Genomic DNA, 20,773 nt, shown 5'->3' on the forward strand with positions numbered 1-20,773 from the left:
GTACTTCTTCTAAGACAGATTTTTTTGTTCTTTTGGCAGTCCATGGTATATTCAATATTCTTCGCCAACACCACAATTCAAAGGCATCAATTCTTCTTAGGTCTTCCCTATTCATTGTCCAGCTTTCATATGCATATGATGCGACTGAAAATACCATGGCTTGGGTCAGGTGCACCTTAGTCTTCAAGGTGACATCTTTGCTCTTCAACACTTTGAAGAGGTCCTTTGCAGCACATTTACCCAATGCAGTGCGTCTCTTTATTTCTTGACTGCTGCTCCCATGGCTGTTGATTGTGGACCCAAGTAAAATGAAATCATTGACAACAAGGAATGCCTGGAGCCACTAGGAGCTGGGAGAGAGGCCTGGAACAAATTCTCCCTCAGAGCCTCAGAAGGAACCAACACAGCTGACACCCTACTTTGGACTTCCAGCCTCCAGAACTATGAGACAATAAATTTGTTCTTATAAGCCATCCAGCTTGGGGTACTTTGTCACTGAATCAAAGGACAAGCCCCCAGACCAGCCGCCCAATGCCTTGGCCTCTTCATTTCAGGCTTGCTGTCAGTTGTTGCATCTTTGTCAAGGTCTCTGTCCCTCAGAAGGGTGGACGTCATGCTGAGCATTTGGGGTCACCTCCCAGCTGACCTGCTCTCTGGTGCATTTGGCGGTGGTGGGGGGACAGATGCCAGACACCTGGATCTCATCGGTCTGCAAATCACTGCAGCCATCCCAACACAGCAGTCTGAGCTTCTTAGGGTGGTCTCTTCCCTCCCCCGACCCACTGAGGAAGAGTAAAAGGGACACTGGTTGCAGGTGGTCGGAGAAGGAGCTTGAATGGCTTCCTCTTCCCATTACCACCCAGCCCCCGGTCCTGGCCACCTTGCCTACATGTGAGAGGCACAGCAAGGAATGGAGAAGGGGTGGGGTGAGGGTCTGGGACCACAGGCACCTGGCTGGAGGCTGAGAGCCGAGCTTGCTAGTTAGTGTGGGATGCAGTGTGTGTGGCTCAGGGGCTCAGGACACATGGTGCTAGGAGCCAGGGTGGCCAGAACAGCTGACCTAAAAACCCTTGTCTAGAAACATAAGAAGGTCAGCAGGGTGACCTCTGAGGTCCTTTGATTTCTGATGTTCTTTGAGCCCCAAGGTAAAGACAGGCAACTCTTCACCAATTCATGTATAATTCATACACTGCTTCCCAAAGGAACTTGAGACATTTTACAAGCGAACTGCAGAGATGCTAACCAAAACAATAAATAAATAAAACCAAACCTGTTGCCATCAAGTTGATTCCAACTCACAGGACTGTTCAAAAAAGATAAAAAGAGGAAAAGGAATCCCCCGGAAGGGGAGACGATTAGACTTGAAGCAGAAGATACGATACTTCCTTGAAGAACTGCTGCTGTCGAGACAAAACAAGACCCTTTCTCTCTGTTGCACATACTGCACTTTGCTACAGCATTCGTTCAGCAAATGTTTGTGGAGAGTGCTTTACACTGGGGGACCTTGGAGAGCCTGGCAGACAAGGTCCTGGAGCTCATCTACATGGGGACAGAGATGATGACCCAGCACAGAATGTTCAGACATTTCGGATTTTGGTGTCTCATCCCATTCTCCAATGAAGGGGACTGGGGATCCTTGGGGAAATGCCTGATTCTAGGACTGGGACAGAACAAATACAAGATAAGCCTGGGGCATCTTGTAATGCCAGAAAGTAAGGACTCGTAAAACCCACTGCTGTTGAGTCGATTCCAACTCATAGTGACCCTACAGGACAGAGTAGAACTGCTCCATAGGGTTTCCAGGGAGTGGCTGGTAGATTTGGACTGCTGACGTTGGTTAGCAGCCTGAGCTCAACCACTTCACCACCAGGGCTCCAGGAAGTAAGGAAGCGCTCAAAAAACCCACATTGAAGGGGGTATGTCACAGGGGCACAGTGGTAACTGACAGAGCTCCCAGTGGCCAAAGCTGGGACAATCTGAATGACAAAACAGTATAGTATTCCATTATCACTCAAAGTATAAAATACATATCCATGAGTCCATACTGATACGAATAAATGATTGAATAAATTAATAAATGGAGAAGAGACATATCTCCTGTGTTGAAGGATTCCAAATAAGTTATGTGGCTGCACCACCCTCAAGGTGAGGGGATACCCCCATCCCTCACCGGTGGGCTGCACACAGTGAACCTCCAAAGAGCCCAGTATGGAAAGGAGGGGGAAGAGTAACTTTACAGTGGAGAAACCCGACCAAAGCTACCTCTGCCAGGTGATCAAGGTCAACAACTGCAGTCATAAATCAGGTGGATGGCACATGCCCTTGATATATGATGAAACTGGCACTTTGCTTTTGCCTCCGTGGTCTTCATCCTAAAAACCCGTAATCTCAGTCTAATCATGAGAAAAACATCAGGCCAATCTCAAAAAAAGCATCTTACAAAACGCCTGACCAGTCCTCCTCAAAACTGCCAAGGTCATCACAAACAAGGAAAGTCTGAGAAATTGTCACAGCCAAGAGGAGCCTAAGGAAACATGAAGTCTGCATTTGCAGTCTGTTAGGTGGGATCCGGAGACCAAAACCGGACAGCATGTAAGAACTAACAAAATCTGAATAAACTATGGACTTTAGTTAAAAAAAAAAAGTATCGATATTGGTTCATTAATTGTAACAAAGGGAGGCCTGATGGCACCAGGGTTAAGTGCTCAGCTGCTAACTGAAAAGTTGGTAGTTAGAACCCACCAGCGGTTCCACAGAAGAAAAGACCTGGCGATCTGCTCCAGTAGGGATTTCAGCCTAGGAAACCCGATGGGACATTTCTACTCTGTCCTACAGGGTCGTTATGATTCGGAATTGACTCCAAGGCACAGAGCAATTGTATTAAGCATACCATACTAATGTTGGATGTCAACAACAGGGCCAACTGTGTGTGTGTGTGAGGGAGAGAGATATGGGAACTCTGTACAATCGTCTCAATTTTTCTGTAAATCTAAAACTGTTCTAAAAAATAAAGTCTATGAAAAACAACAACAACAAAGAAAGCACTGCCCTAACTCGGGCTGCATAAGGCTTGAAAAAGAGTCACAAGAGGCTGGAGGAAAAAGAAAAATCATCACAAGTAGTCCTGGCTGGGCAAGGTGGGGTAGGACAGGCCAGGACTGGACAAGGCGGATGGGGTGGAGGGGGTGGGTACAGGGGGGTGGGTTGGAGGTGGTAGGGGCGGAGTGGGCTGGGCAGAGTGGGGCGACCAGGCTGGGCAGGGCTCAGGCCTCAGTATTTTAAAAGCTCTCCAGGTGACTCTGACTACAGTAAGGTTGAGAAAGGTGCCACAGCAAAGATAAGCAAAGCTTTCACCCCAGCCCTGTGGGAAGGGCCTCAGATGCCTGATCAATCCTGGGCTTCCGGAAGGTTCCTCAGCAGTGGGGGGCAGGTCTATCCACACACGCCCTAGGAGAGTTCCATCCAAGGTCTCAGGTGGGTGAGACACACCCCGATGACCCCACTTGCCCAGCGGCTGGCCCAGCAGTGCTCACTGGTCTCTGGGTGCCCTGTATTGTCTGATTAGTGGGCAGCAGCCTGGCGGGAGAAGAGTGAGGGCCAATTAGATCATCTCTCTCTGGTTCTCCCAGAGGTGAATTAGCATCCCAGGAGGACACTGTTGGTGGGTGGCTAAGTCCCGGAGACTTAGCACCTGGGCAGGTACGAGCCTTGTCCCCCACCTGAGGAGACAGGAGGGCAGAGAATGTGTGCTGGGAGACGCAAAAGCCTCCAAAGGAGGAGATGAAAGCTGTCAGTCCAGGGCCTCTGGGTTCCTGTTGGCCGGAGGTCTGTTTGCTCACGTGTTCTATCTACAGGCTCACAAAGCCTGGTGGTCTTCGTCAGAACACTGACTACACACCCAGGCCTCCACTTTTATCTTCTTACACTGCAGCCCACGTAAGATTCTGCTTGGGGGCGGGGAGGAGGAAGGGTCTGCTGCTCACGGCCGGTGCCCAACTGGCTGGCCCCGTGTGACCCTTGCCTTCACAGAGGGCACAGAGAAGGCAGGTGCACCTGGAGTCGTGGCCTGTCTCTGAGAGAGGCCAGAAGGAGGGCGTGGGGACCCCCATAAACAGCCCCCTTGCCTTCCTCTGACAGCCTCTGCCAGAACCCCAGTAGTGGGCCCCATGGAAGGCAGCTCCAGCACAGGACATTGACGGAAGGCAGAGAGTCTGGTTGGCCTGGGCATCTCCTTGCAGAGCCCTGCTTGTCTTTGGCTGTGCCTCAGGAGAGTGAGGGTGACCCTCAGGCCCCAGCTGGACCCTGCAATTCTCCCCACTCCCACCCATGGCTCACTCCTTGCCAGTGATCTTTGTACACCAAGAGCAACGGCTCCTCCCCTCCCCAGTGTGGCCTGGAGATGGAGAAACAGCATTGCCCCCTGCCCACTGCCCACCTCTGCCTCTGCTTGGACCCCAGAGCTGATGCTTCACAGCAGGGCACGTGCCTGTGGCTCTGGTCTAGAGGATATTTATCTCCATGTGTAAGCCTCACTTTTCCTTCTTTCCACAGACACTTCTAATTCCCTCTGTCCTAGCCCTATTCCCCCTGTATCTAGTCCCACACACTTCATCCATCTGCGTACCCCTGAGGGACGGACTGTGACAGGCACAGCCCAGTGGTTAACTTCAGCTTTGGACCCAGATGCATACCAGGAGACTCTAACCACATGCTCACTCTTCATGGATCAAGGAGGCACTGAAGACTGGATCAGCGTCTCCTCCCATGGTGGCACCTGTTCCCTCAGGGCCCTTTCAATCTTCTATGTTCAGTCCCTGTGTCAGGACTTGGGGGTGGTTCTGTGGCCCTGGCCGTGACAGGGATGAGGGAGGGCCCACTCCTGACCCACCACCTTCACACTGCCTCATGTGAAGATGGCAGTGACCTTGGGCCCTGCATCACAGGGGAAGGCAGGCCTTGAGGGGCACCTGCCAGACACGCCCAAGTGGAGGGCCTGCATGGACCATGGTGGGGCACTTCCTGGGTCGCTACTTCCTCCTCACCGGCCATCTCTGCCAGCACCATAACCAATAGTCACATGGCCATCATCTTTCTTCATAGTGGGCAGTCAGGTCCCAAGAAGTGACCATGTCCATTTTCCTTTGCATCACCAGCAGTGGGCACAGTGTTCAGTGGCTGAGGGGGCGCAGCAATGTTTTTGAGTACATGAATGAGTGAAGGAATGCAGGTGAAGACCCCACTCCAGTCCTGGCCCTCAGGTGTCAGGTCCTCTGGGACCCTCCCCCAACCAACCCACTGAGGAGCCCAGCCTTGGCCTTACCTCCCATGAGGAAGAGCAGTCCCGCCACATACTGCATAAGGCCTCGGTCCCAGCAGCAGCCCAGCACCCCGATGACCCAGCCGAAGAGGATGATGGCCACCGCCATGCCCATAAAGCCAGCCGTCATTCTGCGCAGGTCTGAGGGAAGAGGAGTGGGAGTTAGCATGCAAGCCAGAGACTCTGGTTGGGGATTCAGCCCCGATGGGGGACAGGAGCAGGCGGGCCCACCAGGAGTAGGAGGGCAGCCTCCCAGACGGGTTCATACAACCTGTCTTCCTGTGAAGAGATGATCTCATGGTGACTACATGCCAGTGTGAGAAACACGATGATGATAATAATAGTGGCCATTCACTGGACACTCCCTTTGTGCCGGGCACAGCGTGGCGTCTTTCCCCTGCATGCGTCTCTACTTTTTTTTTTTGATTGTTGTAAAATATACAAAACGTAAAATTTTCCCATTTTAACCATTTCCAGTGTACGATCCAGTGGCATGAATCACCCTTACCACGTTATGCTATCATCGACACTGTTTCTTTCTAAAACTGTTCCGTCACGCCAGGCCCAGTGCCCTGACTCCCATTCCCTCCCTCCCAGCCCTTGGTCACCACTAACAAACCTTGGTCTCTTTGTGTTTGCTTTTTCTAGATATTTCATATAAGTGGGATCATATAGTATTTGTCCTTTCATGTCTGGCTTCTTTCACTCAGCATAATGTTTTCAAGGTTCATTCATGTTGTAGCGTACATTAGGACTTCATTTTCTCTTTATAGCTGAGTAATATTCCACATTTGGTTTATTTGTTCATCTGTTGATGGGCATTTCAACCTTTTGAGGCAGATACTGTGGAGAGGGTCTTTATCTCTGATGGTTAATGTTAGGTGTCAACTTGGCTAGGCCATGATTCTCAGTGGTTTGGCAGATATTATGTAATCATCCTCCATTTTGTGATCTGATGTGAACAGCCTGTCAGTTGGAAGGGGAGCTTCTTTGGGGGTGTGGCCTGCATCCAATGTATATGGATGCTCTGGGAAAGCTTGTACTATCTCTCTCGATCCTGCACTCATCTCATGGTTGACCTCCAGTTCTTTGGGAAGTCTTCCACCTGCCTCCTAACCTGCAACCCTGTGAGCCAGCAGCCTATCGCCTGATCTGCAAATTTTGGGTTCGTTAGTCCTTGCAACCACGTGAGTCAGGAGAAGCAGTCAGCCTGCCGCCTGACCCACAGATGTGGGATTTGCCGGCCCCCACAATTGTGTGAGCCATTTGCTTGAAGTAAATCTCTCTCTGTATATTTATATGTACGGTTCAGTGGCTTTGCTCCTCTAGAGAACTCCAGCCTGATATAATCTCTATCTGAAAAACGGAGCTCAGAGTATCTTGCTGAAACTCATTCCACTAGTAATTGGTAGAACAGAGATTCACGCCCATCATGCTCCCCAAAAACTGAAGGAGGCTTCAAACCTTCAGTAGGACAGGGTAAATAATGAAGGAATGAGAAAGGAAGATGGAGCCAGATATCACATTCACTCAAAATTTGGCTCATGAGGTCCTTAGGAATGCCATTTGAACTTAATAGCGTATCTGAGCTGAAAGCATTAAGTAGGATTTTGTGGGTTTTAAGTCTTTGTCAATTTTTGGTGGCACTTGGGTCAGTTCATACTGCCCCTCTGCATGTCGATGGCCCCTTCCTCCCCATCTGCATTAACCCATGTGCCATTTCAGGAGTAAGAAGCCACCTTCCGTATTCTCTGTGATGGCACACAGTGCTCACAGCAGTATCTTGTACCCAGGAACCTACAAAGCATGTATTTCTTGCCCATCCCTTCCTGCCTCTCTAGAAAAAATAAGAGGGGAGAAGAACCTAACTCGCCTAACTCTGAGGCCTTGGAAAAATACTATTCAGGGTTCGCCTAAGAATAATCCCTTTGAGAAGAACCAGGAACCGAGTCTGACTCTGAGGCAAAGGCCGAGATACAGAAAAATCTCACCACAGTCTCAGGCTTGAGTCCATTATCTTTATTCCACGGCCCCAACACTTAACATTTTAATGTTTGAATTTAGAAAGACGCCTTCTAAACTCTTTTGAAAAAGAAGAGCATTTCATTCCGCGTGGTGGGAAGAGTGGGCAGGAGGGGCTGACACTAACTTGGGGAGGGTGGAGCGGAGACAGGAGGGCCATTAAATAGAACCAGAATGAGCAGCCCTCCCTCGCAGAGAATTCTGATTTTGAAGTTTACCCTCCTATTAACATTTAAATTGCAAGGTATTGCTTGCAAGTCTACACAGGAAACCAGGATATCTGCATTTAAATATACACAAAATGTGTACCTACGGGTCCTGAGTGTCTTTCTCTTTGCTCTTTAAAGACCTTGGCAAAAAAAAAAAAAAGTGATGATGATTGGAATTTTTTTCCCCATTAAAAAAAAAAAGAAATGGGGAGGGTATGCCTGGATTAGACCTTCCCGGATGGTGAAGACGGTGAGAGGACCAGGCAAACAAGGCGTTGCTGGCCGCACGAGAAGTGCCAGGGCCCCTTCCCCTCAGCCCTGGACACGCGGAGGGAGAGCATCAGTGCCCCGGGAGCTAGCCATAGCTCAGGAGTTCATCCGTCCCTCAGGAGTCCAAGTCACAGGAATGGGAGAACAGAGCATGGTGTTGAGGACAGAACCCAAGTGCTTTTGTGCCCAGGGTCAGCCAGCCCGGGAGTGAGAAGCGGAGACACGTGGTCTGCAGCGGCCACGCTGATCATGGGGTCAATTCTGGACAAGTAGATTCACAGAAGGGGGGTGTTCCAGGGACCGGTGACGGTGCTACAACCATCTGACAGTGTTAAGTTTCACCTGAGCCCTGTGGTCCAGGATAGATAGAGAAATTCCCCCACCCCGTCATTTTATGTTCCGGAAAACAGCTGACCAAGATGGCCCTAAATCTCCCCTTAGTTTGACAAAACCTTCAGCAGCTTCTTCCTGGGCCTGATCTCCCCCTCTCCTGGCCCTCCCAGAATCCAGGGGGGCACATTCCATCCGCTCCTAACAGTGAACTCAGGAGCATGCTCAGTCCATGGCGTCGTCGTCGACACACCCCAGTGCTCGCCCTCCCAGCTCCCTCAGTACTGCAGTACTTTTCCACCCACTACTCCAGCTACTCCTGTCCTTAAAAGCCCTCCCGCCCAGGCTCTCCCCATTGCAATATCTGCCCCACCCCTACCCCCCACCGTTTGCAATAATCCTTTTGAAAAAGTCATCCTTGCTTGTTTTAAGGTCCCTGGGGGGTGCAACAGTTTGCACTGCACTACTAACTTAAAGTCGGAATTGACTTGAAGGCACTGGGTTGCTGGGTACTAACTTAAAGGTTGATGGTCTGAACTCACCCAGCAGCACTGTGCAAGAAAGGCCTGGCAATCTGCTTCTAAAAGACTGCAGCCAAGAAAATGCTATGGCGCTCTTCTACTCTGTGACACATGGGGTCACCATGAGTCTGAGTGGACTTGAGGGCAACGGGGTTAGTTTTGGTTTGCTTGTTTTATCGCGGCCTGGTGCAATTTTCTTTGGAGGAAGTTGGGGTTTGGGGTTTGGGGAACCACAGAGAAATTCAACAGATGAGGATGGAGGCACAGATTCTAGTATCCAGGCTGCCAGCTTTCAGGCCCCAACCCTGGACACACAGGCTGCGTAAAAGAGGGCCGTTTCCTCAAGGTTAAGGAAGAGGAGAGAACAGCAGTACTTACTTCCAAGAGGTATTAAACCCAAAGCCCCAAACCCTTTGCTATGGAGTAGATTCCGACTCCTAGCGGCTCTACAGGACACAGCAGAGCTGCCTCATAGGGTTTCCCAGGAGCAGCACGGTGGATTCGAGCTGCCGACCTTTTGGTTAGCAGCCATAGCTCTTAACCACTACACCACCAGAGTTCCCGAGAGTTATTAGGAGGGTAAAATAATTAATACTTGTCAAGCGCTTAGAACACTGCCTGGTAACGCAGCTGTCTTTTTCTCAGACCCCAGATCCTTTGCATTTGCTGGTCACGAGCACGTAGGGGAGTCCCTGTGTGTAGTGAGCAGCTTGGCTGTTAACTGAAAGGCTGGAGGTTTGAATCTACCCAGAGGCCCTCAGGAGAAAGAGCTGGTGATCTCCCAAAAAATCAGTCATTGACAACCCTATGGCACCCAGTTCTACTCTGACACACATGGGGTCTTCAGGAGTCGAAGCTGACTGGAGGACAACTGGTTAAGCATATAAGGAGATGAGTGACCTGTTGGGGTAAGACCGTTCAGTAAAGATTTGGCACCCACAGGGAGCAGGCTCCTGTGAACTGTTCTTTTGCCCCTCAGGTACTGGGAGAGGCCGGTGGGATGAGGGCGCTGTTTATCTATTTACTGAGACTGAGTTGTGTCCACCCAGGAGTGTTGATGCTTCCTACTCTCCCGGGACCAGAACAGCCGGAGGGGCCAGGGGCTACAGAGGCCGCGGGAACCCTAGGCTCCAAGAGCGAGTGCGGCACCGATCAGGAAGGAGGCGGCCCAGGGGGAGGGGAGCAGGCTGCACTGCAGGGAGGGCGTCCGCCGTTCAGTGAAAACAATGCAGCTGGCGAAGACGCCCGCGGGAGGCTGTGCCTGTGACTTTCCTACTGAGTGTAAGCTGGCTCAGCAGGATAATGTAGTTTTAGTTAAGAAACTATTCTTACGTGAAAAGAGTTCCTAGGTTTCCACGAGAAAGTGCCTGACTTGGGGCTTTGCGGCATTACTAGGTCCTTGGGACCTGTGCTCTGCCTACCCCTCCACCCCTCCACCCCATCTCCCTTCAGGCTCCCGTCCCCCTGGGTGGTCCCCCTCCTCCTCCACAGCCCCATCCCTCTCCACGACCCTCATCCCCCCTCCATGGTCCCCTTTCCCCTCTGCGGCCTCCTCCATGGCCCCCTCCCCGTCGCCTTCCTCCTCCATGCCCCCCTCCCCTTCCCCCGTCCAGCTATAACAATCTGCGCTTCCCTGCAGGGGCTCTTGCCTCCCTCTCTGCCCTGAGGACACTGTGATCCCTGCCTGTATGGCTCCCCAGCTCCCCATGCCCCACTTGGCAAGCAATCTCATCATCCTTGAAGATCGCCCAACAAAGCTGGTGTCTTGGTAGCACCGGGAACTTTAGCTGACAGGGACACCGGGGCCTCTCCTGGGCTCCTGTCTCACTGTTGATGTCACCACGCTAGCAGGGACCACATTGCTGTAACTCTTTGTGGACGTCCCCTCCTTTCAGTCCGTGCACACTTTCTCAGGGCTGTGATCACATCTGGTTTCTTGTGTCTTCTCAGCCTCCAGCTCATTGTGCAACACACACACAAACTAAACCTGCTGTTGCCGTGGAGTCCATTCAACTCAAAGCGAGGAGAACTGCCCCATAGGGCTTCCAAGGAGTGGCTGGTGGATTTGAACTGGTGACCTTTTGGTTTGCAGATGAGCCCTTAGCCACTGTGCCAAGCGGTGCTCGATAAACGTTTGGTGAAAGAGACACTACAATGGTGTCCACAACAGCGTCACAAGGGTGATGCAACCTGCCTCAGTGACTCAAATGTCAAAGTGACTTGAAGTCAATTTCTCTCCCCTCTAGCCTGGTACAAACTCCAGGTTCCACAGAGCAGGTACCGTGGGGCCCTTTACTGTAAAGTTTAATGAGCACCTATGAGGCCCCACAGACGAGAACCTTCATTTTCCCCAACAGAGCTGTCTGCACTGGTCCCAAAGTCAGAAAGGTGGTGTGGGAGGCAGTTGCTGCAGAAACCAGAAGTGGTTTCTGGGTCAGAAGACAGACTGGAAGCTTCCGCCTCCTCAAGCCTACCTCCGAATTAGAGAGCCACCATAAATAGGATATTACGTGGTGCCGCCATACACGCATCACAGCCATTGTCAAAACAATGGAAGGCAAATTGCAAAATGTGTATTTGCATGATGAGAGCTAGGTCAGCAGCTAAAGCAAGTGCGCGTGGAGAAGAGAAAGAAGACGAGGAGGGTATCAGAACCGAGACGCAGAGTCCCAAACCAATAAAACGACCAGAATGGCTCCCTTAGCCTGCTGCCACGTTTCTCGGCCAAGAGCAGAAACTGCAGAGGGCATGGTGAAGAGGAACCACGGCTCAGCCAGCCAAACACACTGGGCAGCCCATCGTGGACCCGCTCTCTGTCCCCAGCTGTCCCTGCTGATCAGAATGAAGGAGCTAGGCCAGTGCAACCTGCTGTCCCATCCTGAGCAGCTTCCATCGCTCCTTCCGTGTCAGGTATTCTCACAGCTGCTCTGAATGCCAAGTGCAGGAATCTGGGGCAGCCTGGGAAGAATGGGCCTGGGGAGTCCACACAAAGCGCTCAGAAGACAGAGCCTCTGACGCCTATGGGTGCCTTATCGGGGATTTTCCTTCCAGAAAAATGCTGCAGGCACCTGGGAATTGGTAGATGGCAAGGAATCAGAGAAGTTTAGGGACCAAAAAGCCAAACCCGTTGCCGTTGAGTCAATTTCGACTCATGGCAACCCCAGGTGTGAAGCGTAGAACTGCTCCGTAGAGTTTTCTTGGCTGTGGTCTTTACAGAAGCTGATTGATTGCCAGGCCTTTCTTTGGCAGTGCTGATGGGTGGGTTCGAATTGCCAACTTCTAGGCTAATAGTCAGAGGTTGGCAGTTCGAATCCACCTGGCGCTCCTTGGAAACCCTATGGGGCACTTCTACTCTGTCCTATAGAGTCGATATGGGTCAGAACGACTCGACGGCAACAGGTTTAGGTTAGTAGTCAAGCACAAACTGTTTGCGTCACTGGGGAGCTTAAGTCTAGGGTCAAAGCCAAAAAAAACCAAAGCCAGTGCCGTTGAGTTGATTCCAACTCATAGCAACCCTATAGGACAAGGTAGAACTGCCCCATAGAATTTCCAAGGAGCGCCTGATGGATTCGAAACGCTGACCCTTTGGTTAGCAGCCATAGCACTTAACCACTACGCCACCAGGGTTTCCAAGTCTAGGGTAGCGGGTGATGTATAGGAATGAACATTTATCGTGCATTTACTATGCACCAGACATCGTGCTGGGAGGTTGGCACAGGCCATACCAATCAATCCTGCCACCAGCTCTATCAAGGAAGATGCTTCTCTTGTCATTTTGTAGATCTGGACACTGAGGCTCAGGGCATTTCCGCTGTCCAAGGTCACATGGCCAGTCTGAGGCAGGCCTGGGTCTGCCCTTGCCTTTTCTATTCCTCAGTGCTTTTCAGGGTCCAGGCCACTTCAAACCTCAGGAGGGAACTTTACATTCAATATAATCCAACGGAATATGACTCAGCTGTTAAAATTACTCTTGTGAAGAACGTCAGTAATAGACTATTAGACAGAAAATAATGCAGAAGTCATCACATTCTACATAACCCTCTCATGGTGGTGGTGCGAATGGTTTGTGCACGGCCACTAACCTAAAGGTTGGCGATTTGAATTCAGCCAGTGAAACCGTGGAATAGAGGCCTGGCAAACGGCTTCAGTACCGATTACAGTCAAGAAAACCCTCTGGAGCAGTTTTACTCTGTAACACAAGTAGTAGTCGCCATGAGTTGGAACTGACTCAACGGCAATGGGCTTGGTTATTTTTGGTAATGTGTGTGTATATATGCACGTCCAGGCACATATACTCACGTAGGAAAAACAAGAAGTACACCCAATGTTAGCAGGGTGCATTTCTGGGTTTTGTTTGTTGTTTCTGCCACGAGAATGTGTTACTGTAACAGTGAGATTCTGAGTTCTCAGGGGATTGGAGCTTTATTGTTTTTAAAAGCTCTATATTTAGAGCTTCCAATCTCCCGAGAACTCAGAATCTGAGTGTAGGTACGAATAAAGACCCTTAGTGATACAGTGGTTAAAGTACTTGGCTGGTAACCGAAAGATCGGCAGTTCAAACCCACCAGCAGCACTGTGGGAGAAAAGACCTGGTGATCTGCTCCCATTAAGATTACAGCCTAGGAAACCCTATGGGGCAGTTCTACCCTGTCCTATAGGGTCGCTATGAGTCAGAATAACTCCACAGCACGGGTTTTGTTGTTGTTGTTGGGTCCTGTGGAGTCCATTGTGATTGACCGAGTAGACAGAGTAATCTTTATGGAAGCTGACCGCCACATCCTTCTCCCGCAACAGCAACAACAAGGTGTGCAGATGAAGGCAGCTGCCCTGGCCTGCGTTGTCATGGAGCTCCGTTCCCGCAGCCTGGCCAGACCCCGTCTAGCCATTTTGCCTTAGTGAGGATATAGTACCACAGCACGCTTTGTGTTTTCTCTTTAACAGTGAACGCTGAAGGCTTGCTTTGTAGGCGGAAGCGGTGCTGCCCTGCTTTCTGGCTGACAGTGTGTACTCTGGAAATGTTTGCCGATGGAGGTAAGATCCTCTCTTAGTTATCTAGTGCTGCTGTAACAGAAGTTCCACAAGTGCATGGCTTGAAGAAAGAGAAATTTATTTTCTCACAGTCTAGGAGGCTAGAAGTCCAAATTCAGGGCGTCAGCTCCAAGGGAAGGCTTTCTCTCTCTGTTAGCTCTGGAAGAAGGTCCTTGTCATCAATCTTCCCCTAGACCAGGAGCTTCTCCTCGCAGGAACCCCGGGTCCAAAGGACGCGTTCTGCTTCCAGCACTGCTTTCTTGGTGGTGTGAAGTCCCCCTGTCTCTCTGCTCGCGTCTCTCTTTTATATCTCAAAGAGATTAGCTTAAGACACTATCTAATCTTACAGACCTCATCGATATAACTGCCACTAATCCATCTTACTCATCATAGTGATAGGATTTACAACACATAGGGAAATCATATCAGATGACAAAAAGCTGACATTTTGTCATACAATACTGGGAATCATGACTTAGCCAAGTTGACAGATATTTTCGGGGGACACAATTCAATCCATGACAGCCTTCTTACCCAGCAACTCCATGGCCTGCCACCCTGGTTGATTGCCAGGAATGGGGCTCGAAGATGCCATTGCCCACAGCTGCTGTTCTTTTTTGCACATTGAGTTTTCAGCTAGAGAGACACAGACCCTCAATACCCGGCCTCCGACTACTCCCCATGCTTATGGGACATGGTGCTTCGGGGCTACCCCAGAACCTCAAATGATTCACACACATGCCCCTACAGTATCTTCTTGGCTGTAATCACTACAAAAGCAGATCACCAGGACCCTTCTTCCAAAGCACTCTTGTGTGGGTTCGAATCACTAACGTGTAGGTTAGCAGCAAATTGCAAAATGCTTGAGCCAATACACTTACGTAATTACACATTATATACACAGACAAATGTGTATGATTATATATTATATGTACGTATTATGACAATGACCAATGCGGGAAGCATGTCCTGAGCATTTCCGGTACTTTATTACATTAATCTTCCCAACAAACTTGTGCGTGTATCATTCCCCTTTTACCGACGTGGTGACAGCTAGTTTGCCCCGAGTCAGGCGGTTTGTCAGCAGCAGGGCTGGGAAGAGGATCTGGGTCTGATTCCCAGACCCAAGACTTCAATCCCTGTGCCCCACAGCTGCCTGCAGTTACTGATCAAACGAAGTCAGTGAAAGCCCTCCGTAAACTGTAAAGTGCTAGCACCAGCAACCATTTCCGTTTACCTCAAGGCCACAGGGCAGAGGAACAAATAGTGTCCCCGGGGGGTGTTACTGGTGTCACCTGCATGTACTTGGCATTTCAGGGCGGACTAGTCACTCTGAGCAACGTGGGGAATTTAAGGCCAGGGCTCTTCCCCTGAAAAATCTTTTTAAATTTTGCAGTTCTGGCAAAACCTGTTTTCTAATTTAGAAGCAGGACACTGAAGGGGCCTAGAGAGCATGGTGTTCCCTTTGCCCGAATGTGGGCAAAGAGGCTTTCCAAGGCCGTGTGCCCAGGACAAAGGAGTGGGTGATGGGGCGGGAGCAGGGGTGATTTGAAGCAGCTGGACCGCGGCATCCGGGAGAAGGTCTGGCTCTTACCCCTCCACCGTTCTATCTCCTGAGGGGAGTCACATGATTCTGAGGTCCGTCTGCCTCCTTTCTGAAATGCAGATGAAAGTACCCTTCCTGCCTAGAGGTAGACCAGATGACTCTGCTCTGGTGGCTGGTATTCTCAATTTCTTCTGCAATAGACTGGCCTGTCTTTAATTATCTCAAGAGATGGGGCAAAATTCAAAAACAGAAAGCATGATATTAAAGGACTGATAATGCCTCATGGAGTCATTTTTGAAGGGTGCTGAGTGACTATTCATCAAATCTATGATTAAGAGTTGATGCACCACTCACAAGCTGGGAGTCAGTGTGGGCATTAGCCTCCGAGAGCCGCTGTAACAAAGAATCACACACCAGGTAGCTTAAAACAACAGAGATGTATTGTCTCACAGTTCTGGAGGCCAGAAGTCTAACATCCGGGTGTTGACCATGTTGATTCCCTCTGAGGGCTCTGGCGGAGCATCTGTTCCATGCGCTTCTCTCAGCTTCTGGAGACGGCCGGCTACCCTTGGCTTGTAGGTGCTTCACGCCGATCTCTGCCCCTGTCGTCACTTTGCCGTCTTCTCTCGTGTGTGTCTGTGCCTCTTCTCCTCTCTTATAACCGCTGAATTGCTGTCAAGTTGATTCTGACTCATAGCGACCCTATAGACAGAGTAGAACTGTCCCCTAGGGCTTCCAAGGAGCAGCTAGTGGATTTGGACTACTGACCTTTTGATTAGCAGCCGAGCTCCTCACCGCTGCGCCACCAGGGCTCCTCTCTTTCATAAAGACCCTGATAATAAAGGATTAGAACCCACCCTACTCCAGTATGACCTCATGTTAACTGATAACATTTTCAAAGACCCTGTTTCCAAACAAGGTCATACCCACAGGTACCAGGGCTTAGGACTTGGACATATCTTTTGAGGGGACACAATTCAACCCATAACACCTGGACAAGGGATACGAGAGGCTCCTCCTCCTCTTCCTCCTCCATGGCCAATGTTCCCTTCTTCCCGTCGCTGTCCTCTCCCCTGTGAAGGGGATGCTTGCTTGTAACCAGCGGTGAGGGGGTGAGCGTGATTGTCTTCTCCTGCCTGAGGGCCCACCTCTGTGGCTCTGCTGACTTATTTTGGACACTATCTGTGACCAGGCTTCTTTGCAGACGGTCAAAGTTCATTCCAATAGAGATCTTGTCAAGAAAAAAACCTCTGCAGAAGAAAACTAGGAGCCCCTGGTGGTGCACATGGTTAAGATGCTTGGCTGCTAACCGAACGGTTGGAGGTTTGAGTCCACCTGGAGGTGCCTCAGAAGAAAGGCCTGGTACTTCCAAAAAAACAGCCCTTGAGAACCCTGTGGAGCACAATACGACTCTGACACACATGGGGCCGCCATGACTTGGAGTCGACACGACGGCAACTGGTTACAAGGAAACTCAAGTTTATATACTACCCCTCATTTGAAAAAATTTCATCAGCAGTGATTCCCTCTTTGGATCATCCTATATTCATTTATTCAGTCATTCAATCCAGGTTTATCAAGCAACTGGTACGTGCAGGAGATACTGCCAGGAACAAAACCAAGTTCCTGGCTTCACGAACCTTACCTTCTAAAGGGGGATAAAACCAAAAAACCCAAACCCATTGCTGTCGAGTAGATTCTGACTCATAGCGACCGTATAGGACGGAGTAGAACTGCCCCACAGGGTTTCCGAGGAGTGGCTGGTGGATTCGAACTGCTGACCTTTTTGTTAGCAGTTGAGCTCTTAACCACTATACCACCAGGCCTCTTCTAGGGGGATAACCAAAAAACCAAACCCACTGCCACCAAGTCAATTCCGACTCATAGCGACCCTATAGGTCAGAGTAGAACTGGCCTGTAGAGTTTCCAAGGAGCGCCTGGTGGATTCAAACTGCCGACCTCTTGGTTAAGAGCCATAGCACTTAACCACTAGGTCACCAGGGTTTCCAGGGGGATAGACAGCCTGTATACATATATGTCAGGTCCTGATGAATGCTACGGGGAAAATATAGTAGGTATTATGGATTGAATTGTACACTCCCAAAATATGCGTTGTAAATCCTAACCTCCATACCTGTGGTTACAATCCCATTTGGGAAGGGGCTGTCTTGTTATGTTAATGAGGCTGTATTAGTGTAGGGTGTGTCTTGAGTCAATCTCTTTTGAGATATAAAAGAGCAGATTAGGCAGGGAGTTGGGAGAAGGTAGATGCCAGACCACAGGAAGATCACCGTGATTGCCAAGGAATAGAAGCTGAAAAGAGACAAGGACCTTCCCCCAGAGCCCACAGAGAGAAAGCCTTCCCAAAGAGCCGGGGAAATAGAACTTCTAACCTCTTAAACCCTGAGAAAATAAACCTCTGTTTGTTAAAGCCACCCGCTTGTGGTATTTGTTACAGCAGCACTGGGTAACTAAGACAGTGGGTAAATGGATGAGGAGCAATTGGGTGGAGGTGAGGGGGGCTGCTATTTATACAGGGATGTTGGGAAAGCTTTCTCCACTACGGAGAAGTCTGAGCAGCCACCTGAAGGAAGTGAGGGAATGGCCCTGCAGGTACCACTGGGAACAGCATTCCAGGCAGAGGAAACAGCAGGTGCAAAACACTGAGGCAGGAGGCTGCTTATCATGTGTGGAGATTTTGCACACTTCCTATAATCCTGTGTGGTACTTCCCTGCTCATAATGTTTATCACATGCTGGCCTGAAGGCTCGTGATAAATCTGAGTGATCTTTTGGAATCAGGAAGTACTTGCTGTAACAGCTGAAGTCTCTTCTAGGACGTAAATAAATGCTCTGATTTTCCATTGTGGTAAGAGCAGGGAGATTTCTGCTCAATTCAACTGCCTTTGGGGCTCAACTTACTTGGCTAATCACTCCCCAGGGACTTCTTGCACCATACTTAAGACTTTGGACCTTCTCCAGAAGAGAGTGGCAAACCACTGAAGGAATCCAAGCAGGGGAATGACTGATTTGGCTTTTGTTTTCTCTAGAAAGGTCATGATGGCTCCTTAGTGGAGGACTTATTGGGAGCGGGGGGTTCTAGAGACCAGTCAACCCCTTTAAAAAAACAAACTCATTGCCATCAAGTAGATTCTGACCCATAGCAACCTATAGGACAGAGTAGAACTGCCCCACAGGGTTTGCAAAGAGCAGCTGTTGAATTTGAACTGCCGACCTTTTGGTTAGAAGCTGAGCTCTTAACCATTGTGCCACCGTGGCTCGTCAACCCCTTAGGGTGGGAAAAATATGATGATCTGTATTATAGCAGGAAGACCAAGATGAGGGCCGGATTTGAGAGGAAAGCTGTAGAATCGACAGGAATTATCAACCGATTGGATGTAAGAGATAAAGGAGAGGCGTGAGTCACTGATGACTCCCAGGTCCCTGGCTTGGATGATGGGAAAATGGTGATATCATTGACCCAGGTACAGAATAAAAGGGGATACATGGGGTGTTGTTTCTCTGTTTAGGTTTTTTATTTTTAATGTTTTTGGAGGTGGGGTGGGAGGAAGGATGGAAAGGACAGGTCTTAGAAGAGAAAGATGCTAAACTCAGTTTGTTAAGTGGCTAATGAACATTTAGCTGGAGATGTCCATTATGACACTGGCTGTATGGATCTAGAGAGTGGGAAAGAGATTAGTGCTTGAGATACGGTTTGAGAGTCATCTAGCTAAAGCTGTAGGATCGAACGCCTGCTGCTCCAGTGATGGTGTAAAAAGTAAGATGAGGAGAAGACTAAGGAGAACCTGAATGCCAGCATTTAAGGGATGAGAAGAGGAAGAGAGAGACAATAATGCATGACCAAGAAGGGTAGAGCAAGATCCAGGTGTGAGGGTATTGAGGAGTGACAGGAAGAGAGGGTTTCAGTGGTATCTAATGCTGCTGAGCTCCAGTAAGACATAACGTCAAAAAACATTTAACAACGATTTGCTGAGCACTGATTGTGAGCTAGGCATTGTGCTAGCAGTGAGGAACACAGTAGTTAATAAAATCAGCACGGTCCCTTCCCACATGAAGCTTACTAGATTTACAACTAGGAAGTCCCTGGTGACCTTGCCAAGGGCTCCATGGAGGAAGTCAATTTCACTGGTTACTGGGAATGAATGGGAGGTAAGGAAGTGAAGGCAGCTCGAAGTTACAGAAAAGTTTAGCTCCCCCAGGAGATCGCTGGTCTGCGCAGCTTGGGTCCCTGTCATGTTCTCCCCGCTGTTCCACCAGATCTCGGACATCTATGCAGCCTCCTGAAGAACTGAGACCACCGTGTCCTTTTCTGTGTGCCTCTCCCAGCATCTCACAAGTTCTAGGTGTTCCACATCTCCATAGAGTGAATAAAGGTGCCTGCTTCATTTACTGAGTCCTTGAATGACAGGAGCCCACCAGTCTCTCCCAGAAGCTCAGTTCCCAAGGAACAAAGAGCCTTCACTGACTTAGCACTTACAGTGCCAGGCACCTTGGTAACACACAGCTCACTCACTGCTGGGCGATCAGAAAGCCCTTTCTACTCGTTCTGTTGAGAAGTGATGCCTAATGCTTTCATTTTTGTGTTCCTCAACGTTTGCCATTTTGGACGGTTTGCTTTCTCCGCTGCGAGTGTCTTACACAACTGGACACACTTTTCATGCTCCATGTGTAGTCAGCCAGTTTTGAATGTGGCTAGTGTTTTGCTGTTGGGTCTTTTGTTAAATGCTTGTTATGTACTTGGTGTCTGGTTCTACACCAGCCAAGCCCCCCGCCCTTGTGCCCCGTGTGCCCCTTTGTCCCTACACCCTCCATCTCCTCTTATTCAAAGCCAGGTTGTCAAGCCTGTTCCAGCAAGGTGCAACTAATGAGGCCAAGGTCAAAGACAAGTAAGTACAAACCCAGAACAAAATGGGAAACACTGTGGCGAAAATGTTTTTGCGTTCTCCCAAAGGAATTGGTGTGTTTGATTTATCTCCTAGTTGGAAAAAATAACTGGATCGTGGATTTTTTTTTTTTTTTTTAAGCATGATAGGTAAAATATTTAAGGCAAGATGTTTCTCCCAGTGGTTTCTAACGCAACAGTAGACAGGTTGTTTATCTGGAGTTAGCTCGTCAGGTCTTTACCCTCCTACACCCTCGTTCCCGGCAACCCAGAACAATTCTCAAGGACAAGCTCATTTCTGCCTTCTGGGGATACTGCCATGGTTGCTAGGGAAGGACAGAAGAGTCAGGGCCTTCTGTGCTCATAGGATTTGGATGTAGAGGTAGGAGGTGTCCGTGGACTCCTGGCTGGACCTCACGGGTCTATCCTGTGAGTTTCAAGAAAACCACTACTGGCCGTGTCACCAAATATTCTTGTAGAGGTTACAACAAGGGAATGCATTATCATCCCTGCTCAAAAGGCTCAGGACCAGAGAAGATAAGGCAAGACTCAAAGTGTTGAAACTGGAGGGAGGTTGAAACCTGGCTCCTTCTGCCTCACCAAGGAAATTAAAGGGAGTGTTATAGAC

General features: G+C 49.6%; 1 protein-coding gene across 1 annotated transcript in view; it reads right to left on the reverse strand.

The window, feature by feature from the left end:
* Positions 1-20,773, reverse strand: part of TMEM178B (transmembrane protein 178B) — a 394,067-nt gene that overhangs the window by 39,656 nt on the left and 333,638 nt on the right. The window contains exon 3 of the mRNA XM_049894638.1: positions 5,321-5,458. Within this exon, the coding sequence (XP_049750595.1) occupies positions 5,321-5,458 (138 nt within the window). The remainder of the gene's footprint in view (positions 1-5,320; positions 5,459-20,773) is intronic.

Source organism: Elephas maximus, chromosome 8 (assembly GCF_024166365.1).
Source record: "Elephas maximus indicus isolate mEleMax1 chromosome 8, mEleMax1 primary haplotype, whole genome shotgun sequence".
In the NCBI taxonomy this organism is placed as follows: Eukaryota; Metazoa; Chordata; class Mammalia; order Proboscidea; family Elephantidae; genus Elephas; species Elephas maximus.